Source organism: Strix aluco, chromosome 1, assembly GCF_031877795.1.
Source record: "Strix aluco isolate bStrAlu1 chromosome 1, bStrAlu1.hap1, whole genome shotgun sequence".
Classification (NCBI taxonomy): Eukaryota; Metazoa; Chordata; class Aves; order Strigiformes; family Strigidae; genus Strix; species Strix aluco.
In genome coordinates this window covers 106258861-106280846 of record NC_133931.1, presented here as the reverse complement: position 1 = coordinate 106280846, position 21986 = coordinate 106258861, and the positions used below count along the sequence as shown (strand labels likewise).

Genomic DNA, 21986 nt, shown 5'->3' with positions numbered 1-21986 from the left:
TAAGGGCAGGCGGCTGAAGAGAGGGTCGGTGCGCGCGTGCCGGCAGCGCAGCGCAGCCCGCCCGCCTCCCCGCGCCGGTCGGGGCCCGGGCGGCGGCCGGCGCCGCTCCCCGCAGCCCCCCGCCCGCCGCTCCGCTCCCCTCCGCCCGCGGCGGCGTGTGCGCGCCGGCGGGGGGCTCTGCCCGGGCCGCTGGGCCGCCGGGGGTGCGCGGGGGCGCCTCGCGGCCGCCCCCCTCCGCCGGTTGCCATGGTGCCGCGGCCCGGCGTGCTTTGGGCAGTGGCGGCGGCGGCGCTGGCGCTGCTGGCCCGGCGGGCGGCGGCGGCGGCGGCGCTGGCGGGGCCGGTGGTCCGCTGCGAGCCCTGCGACGCGCGGGCGCTGCAGCAGTGCAAGCCCCTGCAGCCCGACTGCGCCGAGCGGGTGCGGGAGCCCGGCTGCGGCTGCTGCCTCACCTGCGCCCTGCGGGCTGGGCAGCCCTGCGGCATCTACACCGAGCGCTGCGGCGCCGGCCTCAGCTGCCAGCCGCGGCGGGAGGAGGCGCGGCCGCTGCAGGCGCTGCTGGAGGGCCGCGGGCTCTGCACCAACGCCACGGGCGGCGGCAGGCTGCGGGCCTTCCTGCTGCCCGGACCGCACGCTGCAGGTAAGGGGCTGCGCCGGGGGGCGCCCGGGCCTCGCGGGCGGGCGTGCGCGGCGCTTCTCCTTCTCCTTCTCCTTCTCCTTCTCCTTCTCCTTCTCCTTCTCCTTCTCCTTCTCCTTCTCCTTCTCCTTCTCCTTCTCCTCTGCTGCTTCCTCGCTTTCGGTTGCTATTTGTTCCTTTAAGTTAAAACCCGAGTTGCGCGCAGCAGGAGGGGGGGAGGCGCGGGCAGCTCGCGGCAGGGCCGCTCCTCCGGGAAGGCCCCTCGTGCGCTGCCGGCGCTGCCTGCCGGCCGCCGGGCCGCGGGGGGCTCCGTGGGCAGCCGCGTAGCCGGGGCTGCGGTCGGTTTTGGCGGAGGAAAGGAAGATTTACCTGTTACGCCTTATTTATGCGTGTATCTCTTCGACCCCCATGCTGAGAAGTAGCTCCTCGTAAAAGAGACAGAGTTGCTCTTTTTTAAAAAATACGGGAGGTTGGGGGGGTGTGTGTGCATGTTGCTTCTGCGGGTGCGTGGGGCTGCCAGGCTGCAGAGCCTGCACGGAGAGAGGGCGAAATCCTCGCGATTTGTCCCCAGTGTTCCTGGAAAGAGGGTACAAGAAAGCTGGAGAGCGTGGGCTAACTCCTGTGCTGCAGCGTGACTAAGTCAGGGGAATGCTAAACACAGAAAAAAAAAAAAAAAAAGAAAAAGGGGTTAAATAATTCCCCTATTCCCCTGGCCTGGGAAGGTGGTTATTCAGAACAAAGAGTTTGCACAGCAGTGTTTAAGAGGACGTTGGTTTTTTGCCTGCACTGCAAATAAATCTTTGGTCAAACGAAGCTTTCCCGTACCTCTTACATGTCTTGTAAATGAGACGTTCACAGAGCGGGTTTTGTTTTGTTTGAAGAGGAAGGGACGGTTGGAACAAGTTCTGTTAGCATGCACATTTGGAAACTTAAGACAGGGAAACTCGGGATTCAGATCAAGAAGGCACAGTCCCTCTGTGCAAACATTTCATTAAACTGTTTGCTAACCAACAGCAAGTATGTTAACATTTATTTAATAGAAAAGTGTGTCAAAAGGCTTTCCACTGTTTGCATTTTTAAAGCGCCAGGAGTTTTTCTGCTAGGTTGCAGGGGCTCTTTGGCTGGCCTCTCCTTAGCTGAGGAAGTGGCACCAGTGCTCCAGTTAACTGGCTGCTATGAGAGTAGGAGATGCCTTATTATAATGATTTATGTGCTGCTCCCAAGCTGTGACAATTTGAATGAAAGTTCAGAGGTGCTCCCTGGAGTTTTAAATCTCATTGGAACATGGAGGAGCTTCCCTCATCACGTGAACTTGGCTCTGCATATTCATCCTTCACATGAATAAGAAATGAGGGACCTCTCCTCCATACTTGAGAGTTGGTGCCGTCTAATGGAGGGGTTGTGCTTTCATCAGTGACTGTTAGAGGAGAAAGGGGAAGACAGAGCTGCACTTTGCTGAAAATCTTTCCATTTTCAGCCTAAACGGTCAAGATGCCGAATTCCTGTTTCTGCATTCTTGGCTGAGGGAGAACTCCAACTTTGAAATCAGTGGGAGCTTTGATTCCTTAAAAAGTGCAAAGTAGGACCCTTACAGTTCACGTTTGAGTAGTGAAGGTTGTAAACCTGGGGTGCAGGAAGGAAGAAGTGCGCTGAACCTGTGTGACATACAGTGCCCACCTCCTCATGGGGACCGCTCCAGTTTCAGCTCTAAATCCAACACTCCCTGGTACACGCCCTCCCTGAGCAGGATCACATCATCTCCCTTACACACATCTAGGTCCAGCGTCACGTGCTACACATTTGGTCCTTCCTAGTTTACAGAAAGTGCTAGAAATCAGTATGGAGTGGTGTACATTACAGCAGCTTCTTACAGCAACTGTAGTAGGCCACTGACTTACTTTCCAGTTCAGTTTTTTTTTTAGGCATGGAAGTGTTAACTAGTAGGATGCATGTGCAACCCTTCTAATCTGCTTTTTAAAAGAGAGCAAGTAACTCTCATAGCAGCTTTGTTTCTGTTAGGAGAGTGTAAAGCTAGCATGGCACCAAGTTTTATGAAACCAAGTTAATCAAATATGCTTTACAGTTTAAAATGCAGCATTACAACCATTCCAATTTGAACTATAAGAAGTGCTATTGAAACATGATGGTCTATCTAAAATGAAATGACCAGCCTGGTAATTATTTAATGCACATAAAGAATATTTCTACTTATTTTTGGTAGAGGAGGCAAACTAATGAAGCAAACTAATTGCAGAAAACCTAGTAGGCATAGTATTTACATTTAGGAGATTCAGGTTTATAACATTTTATTGTGTCATTTCTTGTAGACTTCATCGAGAATGTGGAAAAAAAAATACCACTGTTTAAAAACCGGACATTAAACCACCAAAAATATGTTCAAATACCTCTGAGAGTCTGAGTTAAACCCACAAAAGCCAGGAAATTTAGACTTAAGACTTAAACTTCCTTAATCCATTTGCACTGGGAATTGGATTTTCTGATCAATTATGTCCATTGCCAGCAGTGGCTACACTAAAACCACCGGTACTAAGATGTTAACTCAGATCCCTCCTCCTCCTCCTCACATTCCTCCCCTGTTCCTGTGTATTGGCAGTGCGACTGTACTGCCTATGCTGAAATATTTGGAGTCGATGGGCTATGGGAACATGGGCTTTCAGGTTTAGCACTGAATTTCTTGGCTTTTGTGGTTTCTCAGTGAGTCATCAAGTATAATTTTAATACAGATTTCCAGGATGTTCCTTGCACATCAGTTATCGTTGTGCACTCCCAGTATGATTTCCTTAAAAAAAAAAAAGTGGCCAGCAGCCAAGGCGGCAACTAGTGGTACTTAGCTGCTTGGCTGATAGGAATATCCAAACTTGAAATATCCCCTGGAGGAAATGCAGCCAGTTACAGTGACACTGCAGGAGTCTTTGGAGGGAAACACAGTGTAGACAAATACCTCAGAAGGTACAGGAACACTGGGCTTATGAAGTATTTTGGAAAAATGTGTTTCTCCTGTATTTTTGCGGATGGTAGTTTAAAGAGAAAATATTTTTGAAGCTCGTGGTGAAAGCAGGTGGTTTTCCTTTGACACCATTACAGAATGAAGCATTTTTTGTCCGTTACCTTTAAAATGTATTTTGTACACCTAGAAATGGTTCTGAGTTTAATAGCAGAAGAATGAAAACGTGCTATTTTTTTTTCCTTTCCTGTTCTGTATGTAGAATAAGATTAAGAAAAAGTGTTAAAAATAGCTAACTAGAACCATGAAACAGCATGGTAGAATTTATTGTATTAACGCCTCTTTAAACCAAAAAAAAAAAAAAAAAAAAATTACCTTCCCGGGGAGGACAAAGAGTTACAGTGCAGCCCATAAGTTACCCGAGCCAGCCGCGTCGGACTGGAGTTGATTAAATCAGCCGCGGGTCAGCGGTGGCCGGGGAGGGGAAGGCTCCGCGCCCCCGGCGCCGGTGGGGCTGCTGCGGGCTCCCGCGGCCGCGGCCGCTCCCGCGGCGGCGCAGAGCTGCCCCCTCCCGCCGGCCGGCGGAACGGCGGCGGCCGCCGCGGGGCGAGAAACGGGGCGGCGGTGGCTTGCCGGGGGGCGGAGGGGGCTCGTCCTGCGGTGTTCACGGGCAGCCGGGACGGGCGGCGCGGCGGGTCCCTTGCGCGGCTGCCGGCAGCGAGCGCAAAAGGCATCGCCTGACCGCAGAGGGGCTGGTGCATGCGGAGCGCGAAGCTGTTTGTCTTTCTCTGTATCGCAGTTTTGTAAAGGAAAAGGAAGGACGTGGACTAGTCTAGTGGCTGGTCGCCCTTCCCGGCACAGCTGGCAGTTGATTAACATTGTACCTTTGCTGCATTTGTTCTTCTCGAAGGAAACTCCAGTGATTCAGAAGAAGAAGACCGGAGTGCCAGCAGTATCGAAAATCAGGCCATCCCAAACCCTCACAGGGTGCCCGATTCCAAATCGCATCCACCACACATCAAAATAGACATCATCAGGAAAGTGCAGGCCAAAAATACGCAGCGCTATAAAGTGGAATATGATTCACAGAGTACAGATACACTGAATTTCTCTTCTGAATCCAAACAAGAGACTGAATACGTGAGTACTTTTGTAAATGGAAAGGCACTTCCCAGCATGTGAGTGTGCATGTGTATGCATATGCATGTTGTGCGTACAACAAGGTGAATAAACTAAATAACTAAAGGGTGGTAACTGTTGTAGCCATGTAGAGCATTCGGGCTCTTTAACCAGTAAAACTATTGGATATGCAAATGCAGTCAATCAGCAGAGGGAGCAGATCACATTCAGAAAACATGGAGGCCTAAGGCAATGACATTCACATTGATACAATGTAGTTTTCACTAAGTTATTTCTTAGAGATGGAAAGTTCTTGCCCCCCCCCCCGTAATTGTCGCTCATTCGTGTGAGTGGACTTGGGACAGGTTTAATAGTGTCATTAAATTTGGTTGCAAACAGCATTATTGGGTTGCAATAATGGAAAAAGGATGTTTCACATTCAGTGTAGTGACACTGTGTTCACACTCCACAGCGCAAATCAAGGGAGATAAACTTTGGCTGCGTTGAGGGTTAGGATCTTGACCTATCATCAGTCATTGTTTGTATGAGGTGCTGAACACCACCTCCACTTGCAGTCATTGCTTGGTGCCCCTGCATAAATGCAAAGGCTTCTGGACACATGAGCTGCCATTCCTTCCTACTGACTGTGCCCAGAGGATTTGCAGGGCAGCTGGAGTGTGGTGAATCTTGAGGGGAGAATAATTCTGCTTACTGGACATCCTGGCTGATAACCCAGTGGTTGTCCTTGTGCCAGATGCCTGGATATATTTTGGCATTTAATCAGAGCGCTTTTGTTGAAACCAGACATCTGCGAGAGAAGGTTTTGAAACCTGTATGAAAGTTGTGTCTGAAGAAAGTGTGGCCTCCAAGTTAACGCAGCAATGGTGGTGAAGATGCATGTTTAGTTTGTCACTGATGTTAGGCCGTCTAGTAAAAACACTGTATCTGCCTTCCAGCATGTCCTCCTCCCAAAAACGTGAAGTAAACTGCCAACAGTAAAAAAATGAACTTTGGTAGCTCCAAGGAAATAGGGTTGTGGTCTTAACTAGCTAGGATGAACACTTCACTTATGTGATAGTTGGGCTCCGTGAGCAAAGGCGTACCAACTTACCAAGGCTGCTGGTGTCTGTAAGAATCAGAAGTCAGTCCATCAGGGACAGGTGCCTTTGTCAGCAGATACCCTTGTAGTTGTGCCTGCATGTTAGCTTTTGATATTGATCTCTCTGACTTTGGAAGCCTGCTTCAAAATAATAATTAAAAGAAAGCTGTTGATCTTTTTGTAGGCCTAGCTTGGGACCAAATATTTGAATGTGTGTGATTTACAGTCAGCATGTCTGAGCAGTTTTGTTTTTTTAAGGAACTGACAATAAGAGCAGCAATTTAAAGTGCATGTTTAGACCTTGCGAGATTGATACTGAAAGAAGACATATGAAAGCAGCAAGGAAGGTCTTTGCTAACCAAAAAAATCAATTTTAAACTCCAGTAGAACTGTGGAGTCTGTATGCTTTCAGACACTCACATGAAAGGCACTTTACATGAGCAAACTATTATACTTTCAAGTGGTAATATTAAATGTCATTACTTCACTAATTAAAATTTGCACCAAATGAGTCTTTGTGTTGATACAGCAACTTAAACCTTTTAAACCCATGCAACCATGCAAAGGAATTTTTTCGGGTCTCTGCTGAAGAAGCAGGCTGGTGGACTAAGCCAGTAATGTGCCCAGACGGGAGCGTAGCTAAGCACAGAGTTTGTAGGCTGTGACTCTTGAATCCCATGGCTGACACTGACTGCCGCCTTGGCCTCTGGCAAAACGTGAACTCCTCCGCTCCTGGTTTTCTGACTGCAGAGTGGGGATCCTAACACCGTACTCCCTGCCCTGAAGGGCTGCAGTGAGAAATAATTAGTTGGCATTTGAGACATGCTCTTAAAAGTGCTTATGGAAGTTCTTTTTGGCTCATTGTCCTAGAGCTGATCCTCACTACATTGTTGTCGCCTTTTGCCGATGGAGAAAGTGAGGCAAAAAGTGGCGTACTTCTCTAATGAGACTGTTGTGTGCAACCATTCCTTTGCGTGGCTGCATCCATTTAGTCCAGTTGAAATTGGGAATTGTTGTCCAAAGTTGCAGTATTTTTATATATACCTATACATTATGCCAAACTACTTGTTTTCAATTAAATCCATTTCATTTAAGCTTTCAAATCCAGCAGAATCACAAAAATCAAATGACATTAGGGAAAATCCACCAAGTGGTGTATTTCCAGTTGCCTACCTTCTTTTCCTGCTTGATGCAAGGCCAGCTTTTCCAAACCTAAGTTATGTTATATATGATTGATTTACATACTGGTTAAGCCTTCCTGTAGGTATATGTGGCTGGGATTTCAACTGGAAATGCCAGTCTATGCCTCAGCATAGCCTCAGCATAGCATAGGGCCTTCAGTCTTCAGAAATCAGTTTATCCTGAATAAAGCAGAAAGTCAGAATTTTATCTGTGAATAGTCTTGCCTTTTGACATACCCAGCCATCCCTTTGTTTTAGTGGATTTATTTGGGTTTGTGTTTCTTGCCCTTTAAAGATGTATTAACTCTTGTGTGAAAGACAGCATTTGGGAATGAAGTTTCATTTATGTTTTCTAAAACATGCTCATTAACAGGGTCCCTGTCGTAGAGAAATGGAAGACACTTTAAACCACCTAAAGATCCTGAATGTCTTGAGTCCCAGGGGCTTTCATATTCCAAATTGTGACAAGAAGGGGTTCTACAAGAAAAAGCAAGTAAGTACTGAGTCTTGATCATTTCAATGAGTGCACTTCACCTTTTCAGCATCCTGCTGAAGGATCTTGCCAGCAAGGTGCATTATGTATCATTTTACAGAGGAACTAGTTCATTTCCAGTTTTAGGACCTGATGTGATAGTGCTGAACCTTGTCAAGTGGGGACAGTGTTTTTATTTTCTGTTGGTCATGACAACAGATTCATTTGGGAAACTTCATACCTGATCACACATCGGTTGGCTGGTGCCCTAGATACTAATGCCCTTTGGTTTAAAAAAAGCAGTGCCTCTGTAATAACCCACAGAGCTAAATGTTGCAGTTACCATATGACTGCAATAGATCAATGCTTTGAATTGTAAATAGCTGCTTGAGTGTTCCTAGAAGAACTGCACTGGATCATATTGCTAAAAGCAACTTGAGAAAGGTATGTATCTGTCCTTTATGTGCTACACAGATTGCTTCCAAAATCCAGGTCATGTTATCGTGAAAGTGATACATCTAGTAGTTACTCTGCAGCAAGGATGGTGCCTCAGCCCTCTTTGGTTCTGGGTTTGTGATCTTTCTTGATAAATGCAGACTGAAACTGTAGGTATTTATGCCTTAGTTGTGTTGGGTTGAGCTACAGCCGCGTTCTCCATTCAGTGCTGCCCTTGAAGCTCATTCAGGAACTTGGGGAAGTGCAAGACATGCCAGGTTCTTTGTGTAGTGTGCACATCCCATCTAATTCCAGTGTTTAGTTAGTGACCTGCCTCCAAATGTGTTTCTTGGTATAATTCCAAAATTTCCTGAATTCAGAAATTTCTTTCAAGATTTTCCTCAAGGCAAACCCTCTGTAAGGATGGATTTTGTTTGTGTACCATCTTATCTCTCCCATGTGGGTTTACAACGAGTCAGCCTCTGCTAGTAGGAAATAGACAATAAATCCATCAAAAAATGAGTGTGAGCTAGGCATTTTTAATTCTGGAAACAGCTGCCAAAACCACTGCCTAGGATGATAACGTAGATAGGGGTGTGATGGTAGGAATCTGATAAATTATGATCACCTTGGAAAGCATTAAAACTCATTCAAGAGGCACTTCACATGTTACTGTATTCTGCCTTCCTGGTCACCTGCTCTTCCAGTCAAGTTGAAAGCAGTTATTTTTCAAGACATTTGTGGATATCTAGAAATTGACTTTTCAGGAAAAAACATAGGGAGTAATTTGCATGTGTGAAACAATTTTAAGAACATAAATTTGCCTGTCAGGGTATAACATGAAAAATATTTCACACCTTGTGTTTATATATAAACTTTTTAAAAATCAGACCTATTAAAATTTAGAATTCTTTGTCTTAATAAATCACACATGTAAGGTTGTATTATTCAACTGTGGTATATAGGTATATTTACGTGGAATAGGTTGATACAGGCACATTTCTGCCTCAAGCGTGGAAAAAAAGGTTTTGATGAAATTAGAATTATTATATGGGGCAATTACTAGAATTGCCCCATATTTGTGTACTGGAGCCAGATACTTACCTAAATGTGAGTTGGCATCGTTCCACTGAAAACAGAGCTGGGCTTGGCGGGAGCCAGAATGGCCCGCGGTATATGTCAATGCTGTCTGCTGTCTGTTCCAGGAGACCGCAGTTGTAGCTCCACGGAGACCTCTGGGATGACCAGGAATTCAATGGGATACCATATGCTTTGCTGTGCCCCACGAATGCCTCTGCGGCACTTCTTTGTGGAAGGGAGAGGGGCAGGTGGCATGGAAGCTGGCAGCTGGGGTTTCTATCAGAAGTAATTACTGGTTCCACAGCTTGGGCAGTTTTCCAGCTTTTTGGACTTCTGAAGTCATACAGAAGAGCTGGGCAGAGCCTTGAAATGTATGTGGAGTACAAAATTCAGAAGAGGCAGATATTTATATTTTTTCCATATGAACTATCCACCACTTCTGCAGGGAATGCAAGCTAGCTGCTTCAGGATAAAAGTATCACTTTTGAATCAGAAGTGCTTTACTTTTGATAGCATGGCTGAGCAGGTAGTACAAAATCGCAGATTGGAAAATTGCTTCCTCACAGAGCGTTGTTTCAGCTGCAGAATGATCTAAGCGTTTTGTTTTCCGAATGGGTTGTCTACAAGAAATAAAAAAAAAATATTATTTGTAGGGAAGGTGTTCCTGCAGACTAACCTCACGTTGTCGTTAATTCCAAAAATCAATTTTGGAACTGTAAAAAGCAAAACCTCCCAACAACATGAGATAACTAACTGATCATTTGTTTTGAGAGTGATGCAAGCTTATGAATCAGCAAGAGTTGTGTAACATACTTCATATAGTACTTCTAAAAGGGGAGGCTGTGTTGCTATTACTAGCAGAAGTGTAGTTTCATTGCTGGATTATCAGGCTGTCAGCCAGAAGCCCTGTGCTCTAATTCAGGCTCCATCTGTGCCTGCTGTCTTGGGAAAAACAGCTCAAGAACTGCTGCCTCAGTTTCCTTTTCTGTAAAATTTAAATTGTGGAAAGGCTGCTGTTTTTGAAGTCCTCAGTTTTGAGCATGAAGAATTTAAGTCACTAAATGTCAAAACCACTTAAGCTAGAGTTGGGACCAAAATTGAAGGAAAATTTCCCATTGATGTCACTGGACTTTGAGCAGCAATTCACAGAAATCCTGGAGAATACCCGCAAGCCCTGGTCAGGCTTCTGAGACAATAAACATAAGTTGTAAAACTTAAGTTTAAAGATTTAGGAGAGAAAACCAGCCGAACAGGTAACTACAACTCAAATGCAGCTAACCACATAGTTTAGCAAATTACTAATGTGGCTCTTCACCCTCTCCTAAAATAAGCTGATACATAGTTTAAGTTTGATCTTAATGCTGCTGTCAATTTGTATCGGGCTAATGAAGAAGGGCTGCAAATTCAGGGAAGAGAGGCATTGTATTATTTCTGCATTGGGATTGTTACTCTAAAATACATCACAAGGGTAATTTGCAGTTACAGTGATTAACATTACTTCATTTACTCTAAAATAAAATAAACAAGATGGAAGCTTGTTCAGAAATCTGTGTCTAATGTGTGATCTGCTCCCATCTCTTTTTCACAAGTTCCTAGTGAAGACTGTCTACCCTACTTCATGCTGCCACAAACTAGTTGGCTCAGGGGCCAATGTGCTGGTGCAGGCTGTCCCAGGAGTGACCTATATTCACAGCTCTGTTCAAAATAACCACCCTTTTGCCTGAGGTGCAAAAGTAGGTGTAGAAAGGGTCAGGTGAAGCCCAACACTTGCTTGATGTTTCCTTCTGTACCTGCACATGGAAAGGACACTTAGCTTTGTGAGCTGCTGCCATACCCACATGGGAGATGGGGACATGCCTGTTAGACTCCAGAGAACAAGCAGTTGAGCCGTAGTGGCAAAGTTTACCTGACTTGTACCAGCCTGAACTGCTGAAATACTGGAATTGCTGTGAGTATGATCTCAGAGGTGGCATTTGCTCTGCTTGCATGAGAGCCTTTACAGTGTTGAGGGCCGTAAGTAGCTTCAGTCTAGCCTATCTTCCTTCATGTTGGTGATGCAACACATGAAGCCTCAGTCTTTGAAAAGTGAGGTATATTTATGTCACCAGCTCCTTTGTAAATCTGTCCTGACTAAACAGCCACCTCTGTTAGCATTTGTAGCAAATCCTGTGTCACCACATCTCAAAACTTAGCTGACATGGAGGCTGTGTCTTGGCAATGAGGTTGACCATGGCAAGCCCAGTGAGATAATCTGTGTCGTGGAGACACACGTCTTTCAAGTGGGTGAAAACCTTGAGGGGTCCCAGAGTTTCACAGTATGTAACTGCGTGCGAGGTTGCGTACTGAATTAAACCTGCAGCATGTCATCTCCTTTTGTCTAGTTTTTACCATTCTTGGTTCCTTGGGTTCCTGTGTTACTTAGTACGTGCTAGACTTTCTAATGCATTTTTACTGTATTGCTGTTTCTGTAGAAGTTCAGTGTCGTTGCCTGTGGTAGATTCAGGTTGGTCAGCATTGCTAGCAAATTCCACCAGGCCACTTCTAAAGCTGACATAGGTTATAGACTATAGTCTATAAGCAACCTTATTTATAGGAAAATATACATGTAAAGTTCTAGTACATCTAGCAGTTGTTGAAGTGATAACTCCATTACAGAAAGATAGGTATCTGTTAATAAATGTCAACTAGAGTATTGAAATTCTTCCAGCAAACAGATATAAGCCAAGGGTGTTTATTGCTGCAATGGCTGTCTCACCAGACCTGTGCTTTAGCGTAGAGCAAATGCATTTACTTTCTTTTCCAAAGATGGGTCCCAGTCGTCAGTCCGTACTGTTGTAAATAGTCCTGGTATTCAGAGGGGGCAACTGTGCTGCCTAACATAATAGGGAGTAGTTCATAAGGCTGTTTTCTGGTAGTTCTCAGAGCAGTTTTATTATGGAATAATTAGACCCAAAGGGGTTGACAGGCAGAGCAGGTAATCTTTTATTGCAATACTTCGTAGCAGTAATAAATATTTTGTTTGATGCTGTCAGATATGCCCAGGATATGGAAATGCAGCTATCAAATAAGCAGGAATCCCTGATACATAACACTAAGAGCGAAGAGAACAAAAATAATGCTAACTGGATCTTTTACTCTGTTACAGTGTCGCCCATCCAAAGGCCGAAAGAGGGGTTACTGCTGGTGTGTGGATAAATACGGACAGCCGCTTCCCGGGTATGATGGGAAGGGAAAAGGAGATGTCCACTGCTATAACTTGGAAAGCAAATGAGGGCTGGGTGCCAGCTCTTCTGGCATCTGTGCGTGGCCACCGGACCTCGCAGAGACCTTGGAGGGGCTGGGCAAACACTGTGGACTGCGTTGCGCGTGGAGTACCGAGCTCTGCCTCCCATGGCGGATGGGGAGTCGCAGCCTCCGCGAACACTGCTGCAGCAGCTGCACCCTGCCACCGACACGCGTTGGGCTGCCTACAGGACATGCAGGGAGCTCTGAATTCCCACGTAAACCTGCACTATTGATACCCAGAGAGAGAGAAAAACAAAAGGCACTTCAGAATGGATTCAGGGAGTCTCCACTGACTTTTTAAAGAACAGCCTGTGACCAATTTGATCCCGAAAGATACTGTTTTTTTATTTTAAAGAATTTATAGATTGTAAACTTGTAAGAGTATTAAAGAAAAAAAACAAACCCACAAGGATTTAAAGGTTAATCATTTTTTTACAGGTCTGATGGGAAACTTATCTTCACGGGTAAAAAGTTTTATAAAAATCTCAAAGAACTTTTTAAAGAAACGTATTTCTAAAATAAAGACATGGGTATTTTTTCTGTAAAATATATTATGAATATTCTGTTAGTCTGTATTTAATATAATTTTTTTTAATAAACTTTATTTAAATGTAACATGTGAATACCAAATACTACACAATAATTCTAGTGTATACTTCTGTATGCAAAGAGAAAGTAAGGGTATGGAATGATTTACAAATATGTATAGATCCATATGCATACACACTGACCTATTCTAGATAATAGAAATGAATTTGTGGAGCAAAGGAAGTGTTTCCAGAAGATACTAAGTTGTTGTTTGAAGTAACTACGAGTACCAAGATAATATTTTTTTAAAAATTTTTAATTTTTTTTTTATTTTATTGGTATTTCTAATGTACCCATTACTGAATTATGCCACTGGAAAGGATAATAGTTGCACTGAAGCTCTCGGTGAAGCATTCTTCTGTCTGTCCTTTGCTTCAGTTTGTGCAACAGGGCTTACATTTCCTACATTTCCTGCTCACACTAATATAGAATGAATATTTGTGGACAAAAAATTGCCATTACAGTACCACCCTTTCTATTTGCTTATTTATTTTGAAAAGCTGTATCTATTCTGTGTTGTCTTGGTACACTCTACCAAAGCACATATCCTGTATGAGGAACTCCTGTTTATTACAATGCTGACAAGATGGGGGGATTGTGGACCTGGGTGTTGAGACCCGCGTGCTTCATTTACGCTACACACAATTGTTGCTTGCTTTGACTTTGGTAGAAGTTATTTGCCTGCATCTAAGCATAGAATAAGAACCATTGGGTTTAAATATTTAAACCAGTTGTCTGCCATGATGTTATATGTCCTTTTAATTGGAAGAGAAGTGATTTGGTTTTGTTCTGGTATGTGATGCTTTCACATAAGGAAGACTTTGGCAATATTTTTTTCATTGAGGCTGATTGTTTACTGAACTTCATGACAAATTCTGTATGACAATGAAATCTGGATAAGGAAAGGTGGCCTGTGAAATGTAACATCTCTGGAAAGTAATGCCATATTTTGTATATGTATTTATTTATATATTTTATATAAATATTTTATATATTTATATAAATATATAATATATTCTTATATGTGTCACTATAAATGTTTGATGTCACTGTAGAAAAAAGAAACCATCAACACTGTTATTTCCTGTTGGGTTGGGAACTGAGGACAGTGGGTTTCCAGCCTATGAGGCCAGGGGTTGTGCTGGTGGAGGGGAGACTGTGGGGCCAAGGAGCCCCTTCCTCTCCCGGCCCATGAATTACAACTACCCTTGTTCCTGCCAGCAATGACAAATGCCTTGAAACTCTGACATGGAAAGGTTTGGGTATGCAGCTTGCCATGATCGAGAAAGCCGATCACCCTAAGTCAGATGCTTAAAGCCTTACCCTGTGCATTCTTCACATCGTCCTAATTTCTATCTAATGAAATTAGTTCACATCATCATTAAAACTGAATTTTTTTAACCTTAGAGTAAGGAAAAAAAGTATACGTGAAGTGATGCTTACTCCAGGCTAATGCAGGTTTCCTGACAGATGGTTACAGAAAGCTTTGTGAGGTGAAAATTCATTGCAATATTTTTACTGCTAATGCAAATGTAATGCCTGCAAAGATTTGTTGGCAAAAAAAATAAATGCTGGTCCTTTTTTTTAAAAAAAAAAATTTGTAAACCAGTTCCTTTCAAATAATTTCACAGAGGGAAGAAAGTTATATACACACCAGTATTTGGACACATAACCATAAATATGAGAATAAGGGTTGGATTCATGAAAGTGAGTTAGTATATCACCTTTTTTTTTAATCGCTATCTCATCAGTCTTCTAAAAAAAAGCATCTCACCAAAAAAGGTAGATGGCTGCCTTGCAAGTGGCATTTTGCCAGTGTGCAAGAAATGTTTTAACAACCTGTGGCAGTATTTCTCATTGGTGTATTCTGTCAAGTTTTTAAGCTTTTTATGTTTTGCTCTACCATTAAAAAGAAAGAAATGTAGAAGAAGCTGGCTAGGTCCTTAGGTGATACTAAAATTTCTGATCTGTGCAGAGCACCATCTTTATTTTTTTAAAAAATACTGTATCTCAAGGAACTCAAATGGATTCAAGCAAGCAATCTGCCACATGAATTACTTAAGAAATTGCATTCAGCTCTTTTAGTGGTACTAATGGGTTTTGGTATGTAACAGAAAACATAAAACCATAAGGAAAAAAAAGAATACTTGCATGGTTGTGCAAGTCAGTTTGGTTATTTTGCTTCCAAGAGATGTCTTTAAAACAAAAACTGTGTCTATAAATAGCAAAAAAAAATATTCTCACCTGTAATTTAAAGCTTCCCTGTTTTCAGAAGTTGTCTTTTAGATATTTTGATGAGCACAGTTGTTTGCACTAGTATCGGATACTTCCTGTTGTCTATCTGGTGTTCCTGGCAGCTGGCATTCTTGGTATGATATGCAAAATAGCATTATTTCCCCCCCCCCCCCCCAAAAAAATCACTTTTTAAAATGAGGAGAATCGATGGCTTTTTCTTTCTGTTTTTTTTTTTTTAACATTCCTATTTCTATGAGACAAGGGTTCAATTCAATAGATAAGTTACTTGTCATTCAAAGATTTTTGTCGTGGCTGTGTGAGCCATGCTGCAATTCAAACAAATATTTGTGGGCTACATCCAAACAGCAGAATGTGGGCAGCATGAAGCAAATGCATGGGTCAGTATCAGTTCAGGGGAAGATCTCCCTCCATGCACAGGTTAGAAATGTTTGCTGCTAAGAGCTGCAATGAGTGGAGGACTTAGGTTTTGGTCAATGCATTAGAAAAATACCTCCTGTTCTGGTGCCTTCACTGCCTTCAGCTCAGGTGGTTTATTTTTTTAAGTGAACATTTGTCAGCTTTTTTCTTATTTTTAACAAGCTTTTTCAAGAATCCCAGGTGCTCTGGGTGAACATTATGGAGTCTCAGAAAAATCCTTGTAGCCACTAACATTATATACATGTCAAATACTTGCATCAGAAGACACTACAAAAGCTTAATGTATGTACTGCAAAAGTTGCTAAATTCTTTTTGAGCATATTTCATCTCTAGATGCTACATGGGTACCATATGTAGCCCAGATTGATGTGGTATTTATTTTAACCAGTGTAATAAATAGTTGCATATAATTGACCAGAATGCAAGTTAAAGCTGCCTGCAGGCAGCTCTATTATCTTTCAAACTATTTGAGAAAGTTCCTTTTTTTAATGGACCCTACTGTGCTATAGTCTTTCGAGCTCAGAATATCCTTTTCCACCTTTTTGGCATGCACACCCTTCAGGGCATAATGTTAGCTATTGGTGCACAGAGGAGGGAGTCTTCAATGAATACCAAAGCCACAGAATTAATTAGTTTTTAGTACAGTCTGAACTTTTTATGACTAAATTCCATAGAAACCCTAACACAGCATAATTCTTTATTGAACTGAGCCCTACATTTAAGTAATGGTTTTACAAACCTTTTGGGAAATCATTTTTTTTTGTATCTCTAGTCACTCTCTAAAACTGTGTATTGCAAGGATGGCTCCACAGAGATTTTACATATTAGCAATAGGAATTATATTTAAAGTATGAAAAGTGCTGAGCAATTTTCCTGGATGCCAAAGCATATTAGTATTCAAAATGAAATGTTTATATAGGTAGCTGTTTTGTATGTGGTCCTGCTGCGCCTTTAGGAACTCTTCACATCTATTAATTTCTGTCAGAAGAATATGCTTACTTCCTATATTAGAAAGGACCCATTTTTCTTCCCCTACTCCCTCTTTTTTTTTCAGAGAGATCCAAAACTAAGATCCAATATAGGTATCAGAGTATTACAAGGTCAAGCTTTTTGTGATCAGTATCAGTAATGCCTTCATCTGCAAGTATACAAAATTCATTCTGTTTAAGAATGTAGAAGTATTCTGGTGCGTCCAGTGGACCTGGGCATTTTCTTCCAACTGAAAAGTATTTAATCTTGGAGTATCCAACCTTGGAGATATTCAAAAGCTGCCTGGACTTGGTTCTGGGCAACTGGCTCTAAGTGGCCCTGCTTGAGAAACGGGGTTGGACCAGGTGACCTCCAGAGGTCCCTTCCAACCTCAGCCATCATGTGATCATATGAACCTGTCAGGATGTGGTAGCTTGGTGTCTGGAGTTCCAGCACATAGGATTGTCTACATTATACAATGCATTGACTGAGAAGACACTACATCTTGTTGTGCTAAAAAGGAAATTTCCTCTTAAAATGGCAAGTAGTGCAAATTTGTTGTTCACCAGAAGTTTTAGTTTTAAAACTCTTCACTTTATGTATTAATTCTTCCAGTTCATATTTTGCAGTTGTAGAAGCATATAAACCACCTTAGAGAAAATCCCATTGTAAAAACCTTTGATTTTGATTTTCTTTTGCTTTTGCCCTGTACATATATTAAAAAATGCAAATGACTTCAAGGCTGAAAGTTGCAGCTGAAAAAGACTGGAGACCAGGTATTAGCAGAAGCAAAGGGTAATGCTGCAAATCTCAGTTTATCCTTGCAGAATGCGTGTCCTACTGCAGTATGTACCCTGGCTTTCCACTTCTGCTGACCTATCCAAATTCCTTAAGAGCCTTTCTGTCATGGCTAATTTCACCCCACTCCTCTCTCCATGAGTGGGGAAGGAAAGAAAGGCAGCAAAGTTATTGCTGCAGACAGCAGCTGAGATTTCCTCCAGAAAAATCTGTGAAGCTGAAGAAAATGTCATTGAGAAGGACTGCTTCCCACAGCCACATGTGGTAAGACCTTCCAAAAGTGGGGTAGTGAAGGGACTTGCTTATGAGAGCCAGGCTGAGTGTGTATTTCCCTCACTCCTTCCAACTGGAGAGCAGAGACTATTTTTGCCTGCTTATGCCACACAGAGAATATTCAAGGTGAAGACTTGTTTCCTATGCCTGCTATGTATCACATAACTTGCACCCAGTAAAACAGACCTAACTGACTGAGCTTAAAAAGTTGATTATTGCATTATCAGAGGCGTGCCACATGCAACCTTCAGCCCTCAGATCTTGCCATACATTTCCACAGCTGCTATCACCCTGCTACCACTGACATGTTACTGCTTTTCTTTTACTGTTCCTTTGCTGGGGCTAAATGGTGAGGGCTCAGCTGCCGAAGCAGCAATAAACAGAAGCTGCAGGCAAAGAGAAAATAGGAAAGAAGATAGCCAGCATTTGCTCTAGGCCTCCAGAGACATCCCACGTTAAGACGCTTTTCCAAGGAACCTCAGCATCTACACATCAGCCCGTTGAACTACAAAGCACCATCAGTGAGAGAGAAAAAAATCACACGTCACCACTGGCATAATTATGCAATTTAAAACCTCAGTGTAGGCACAAATGGGCTGCTCTTTGTTAGCTTAGCAGCAGTTGGAGGAGACTGAGAGCAGGAGGAAGACTGCCCGAGCTTTGCTCTGCACAGCAGAACTGCAGCAGGGATATAGCTGTGCCTGCTGGCCGGCAATGTCCCCACTGGGAAACGTGGTTTGTAAGGAAGCAGCAAGGAGCCAAGCATGTGTGCACCCCTGACCGCCCCTGCATGCCCTTGTCTCTGCTGGGCTGCCCATAGTGCCACTCAGAGGTGATAATCCAACACAGAGTCTGAAAAAGAGAGCAGAAACGTTTGAAAAATGAAATATCCAAGATATGGATAAGTTTGGACTTGTTCATTTGACCTTATTTCAACATCCACAAGCACCCTCTTCGTGGGTCCTCACAGTAGCTTACTTGCAGATGAACTTTGCACCCTGGGGAAGGAGGTAGGTCAAGGGAGGAGGAAAGGAGGGAAAATAAAATAAAGCCCTTGTTTGTTGACAGAGCTATCATCAGAGCTCTTTTCATTACTCGGAGTGCAAGCACTGGTATGTCTGGGCTCCTGCTCGACTGCTGTTGGTTTTGGTACTTTCTGGTAATACAGAACTAACCATCTGTGCTCCCAGCAGATCCTCTGCTTCTTTGTCCCCTTCTGCCTTGACCTAAATGTGACTAGGTAATACAGGGTGACATGTCAGTAAAAGAAGCCCTCCACTTGCCCCAACTCTGCTACTGTTACTTGCTATATACCCGAGTCTTAAAGAAGGCAAATTTGCTGAACGCAATTAGGTGTTTGTTAGGATGCTCATACCCCACTTTCCTGTGTGGTTTGAATCCCTGTCAGATTCTTAATGCAATGTACAACAAGTGCATAAAATAATTGGTCTGTAAATACAAAATGGCTTGGCAAACAGAAAGCCTGGGACCTGTTGTCAGTGCAGCCTGGGGAGGCTGTTTAGGCTAGTGGTTTATCAATGAAGTGATAGCCAAGGAAAAGTAGACCCACTTCAAAGGTTTTGTCTAAAGACAGAGATAGGACTTGTCCATTCAATGTGCAGCATGGGCTGAGAGTCTACCTTGGAATGAGTCACTTGGATCTTTTTTTTACAGATACTTATTATTATGGGTTGGACAGGGATTAGACATTGGTGTTGTTCTGCAATAGCAAGGCAGTGATGTGGGTAGAAAAATAACGTTTCGAATTCTGCAGAGTCAGTGCTGCTAGACTGCTGGTAAAGCACAAACATCTTTGGTTCTGACTTTGCAGGAAAAAAATGTTCTGTTTTAGTATTTTGTTGGGACTCCCATGTAGTGTCTGACGCTATGGGAGCTGAGCACTTTCAAGGAATGCAGTAAATCTTGTAACAAGCCTCTGACATGTGCCATTCTTTTCCATCCCACTTTTCTTCCCCTTGAGGAAAGAAAGCTATATGTGATGCACTTTCTGTTTGCTTTTTATTTTGTGACTCTCATTAGCAAGTGCAATGTCAAAGGAATACATTGGTTTTGGAAAGGAAAAGACTAAATCTTGACACACTTAATATCTGATTGTGTTTTGGGTTGGGTCTGTAGAAGCCTGTTCCCTGGCTAAGTTTTGCCTTTGCAGAGCATGTATTCTTATGGTAGAGCAGTGACAGAGATGCTGATGAGCTTTCAGTATTAGTGTTGGCTGCCCTCCACCCCATTTTCTTTCTCTCCTTCTTTCTCCCCCCTTGCCTCCTGCCAGCACTAGCTGACACAAATGTGTCTCTGCTGTATCCCAAAGTGATGAGCAGAATTGACTCAGTATGAGCAGAGCCCCATACCAGGTGAATGCAGGCTGTCTTGGACAGCTTTAGGGGAAAAGGAAGGTACAAAATAAAGTGCAGAGGGCAGTGACCTCATTTCTGTGCTATGAGCATTTTGCAGCTGGCAGTAGGCCAGGGGCAGGAGGAGGCATGGCTGGAAAAAACCCTGCTGCAGCAAACCTGGCAGGGTTTAGGCAGGAAGAAGCACAAACTGGGTAGGTAGGGTTCTCAGATAACATGAACCAAACATTACAGATTCTTACCTAAGACTTTCCCACCAATTTATTTTTTTTTAGGTGGGGTAGGAGGAGTGCAAGAGGGTGTGAAAGAACAGTACATCCCCTTTACACATCCAGCTACACACCAGGTGACCTGAGCGGCTAAGACCATCCTGTGGCACCTTCCCTGTCTCCCCACTCATTCCCACCAGGCTTGTCTTGCCAGCGCAGGTGGGACCACTGCAGCAGGCACATACTAGAAGCCAGGATTTCCAGCTAACACGTGCCAAAAAAAAAAGGCAAAACCAAAAAGCCCCACAAACAGAAAAACATAACCAAAACAAAGGAAAACTACAGACCTTTGATTTTTCACCCTGTTACTGAGGCCGATCATAAAAATCAGGACAAATCACAATGCCTGGCATCTATGGCCTAAATGTAGTCCAAGTTCCTGGCAGCACTGTGACAGGGGAGATAAAATTTCCCTTCTTTGCTTCCTTGCATTAGTCCTAATCCCAGCATAAGGAAGAGTCTGGCCCAAATCAGACAGACCATCCCAGAGCAGCTCAGCAGAAGTCTGTCCTAGTGTGTCCTGGCAAGATGTCACACAAGGCCAGATTGCAGATAAGGAGGGACCCCTCCCCTGTTGCTTTCAGTGGGAGGTAAAGAGCTAAACCCCTCTAAGAAATTGTCCTGTCATGCCTGAATGCTGTACGAAGTAACTTCTGCTCCTGGTACCTAACATTTAAAGGAAAGAGCTTCCTTAAAATCCCGTCCCTCTTAAAAACTCCAATGTCTTGCAGCTAGGATGGGAACCTGCCACCCTGCAAAACCTTGGAAGTAGCTGTCCACTAGATTGCTCTTCTACAAATAAGCTGTGCTATTAATAATTACTAACATGATGAACATTTCCCCTATATATATAAAATGATACCAACAAAAACAACCAACTTCTGCTCTTTCAAGATCAACCTCTACACAAGGTCGATGGGGTGAGAGCAGCCAGAGTGTTCTTAAGCATGTGCTGTAGCTGTGAGTATACGATATCCCCTCCTTTCTTCACCATTTTCCCTTGGCAATGCCGCATGACAGTTGTTCAGTGCTGGGCAGACTCCATGAAAGGACTCTAAGGTTCTGCCCAAATTTGCTGCTTCTTCATTATTTTGATAGAAACTTTTTCTTCACTATTTATATAGAAAGCATTTTGACACAGCGAATGCAGTGTTGTAACACAGTTTTAGCCAGGTCTCACTGTAGATCATTACAGGGAGGTTAAATATTAATTATTTGTAACACCAATGCCATCAACTGCTTTTGCAGTGCTTTCCTTGAGAAGATCTCGAAACACTTTACAAAGAAGCTCAGTAGTATATCGGGAGCACTTTTAAATCCGGAGCACTTTATTAGACCCCAGTCAGATCAGCTGACATTGACACGCAAATAGAGCCAACACATTCAGCAAGCACAACACGCGATGCCACAGAACCGTGGTAACAGAGAGCAGAGATCTCCATGTTTTGGCTTTGCAGTTTCTACAAGCTGCCTCCCGCTCCCATTTGAAACCCAAAGCTTGTGCCAACAAACGGCAGGAGGATTTTATGCTGAGTTTCCCTCCTGCCAGGCTCTTAGAAAATGTTATTACTCTCCTCTCAGGCTGTTTTCTCAGGCAGGGTTGGTGCAGCCTGTTTCTACCTCTGGGACTTGCTAACTCCCACACCAGTTTCTTCATGGACAGAACCAGCTTGAAGCTGGCAGGGCAGTCACTTGTTTTTTCTCTTTTTCTCTGCAGCCACTAAGTTGAAGGAACATGCGGGGGGAGCGAGAGGGACTGCATCCCAAGCCAAGA

General features: G+C 43.6%; 1 protein-coding gene across 1 annotated transcript; it reads left to right on the top strand.

Moving 5' to 3' along the window:
* Positions 1–246: 246 nt before the first annotated feature.
* On the top strand, positions 247–13803 carry IGFBP3 (insulin like growth factor binding protein 3). Its single transcript, XM_074830326.1, has 4 exons — positions 247–637; positions 4510–4739; positions 7372–7491; positions 12131–13803. Exons 1-4 carry the CDS (start codon positions 247–249, stop codon positions 12254–12256), a joined length of 867 nt encoding a protein of 288 aa, XP_074686427.1. The 3' UTR covers positions 12257–13803.
* The last annotated feature ends 8183 nt before the right edge of the window (positions 13804–21986 follow it).

What these genes read in the sequence shown, in the direction of transcription:
- IGFBP3 (XM_074830326.1), top strand. Translation starts at nt 247, where the DNA reads ATGGTGCCGCGGCCCGGCGTGCTTTGGGCAGTGGCGGCGGCGGCGCTG. An exon ending in GCCCGGACCGCACGCTGCAG is followed by an intron (nt 638 to 4,509) that starts GTAAGGGGCTGC and finishes TTCTTCTCGAAG; the next exon opens with GAAACTCCAGTGATTCAGAA. An exon ending in GGTTCTACAAGAAAAAGCAA is followed by an intron (nt 7,492 to 12,130) that starts GTAAGTACTGAG and finishes ACTCTGTTACAG; the next exon opens with TGTCGCCCATCCAAAGGCCG.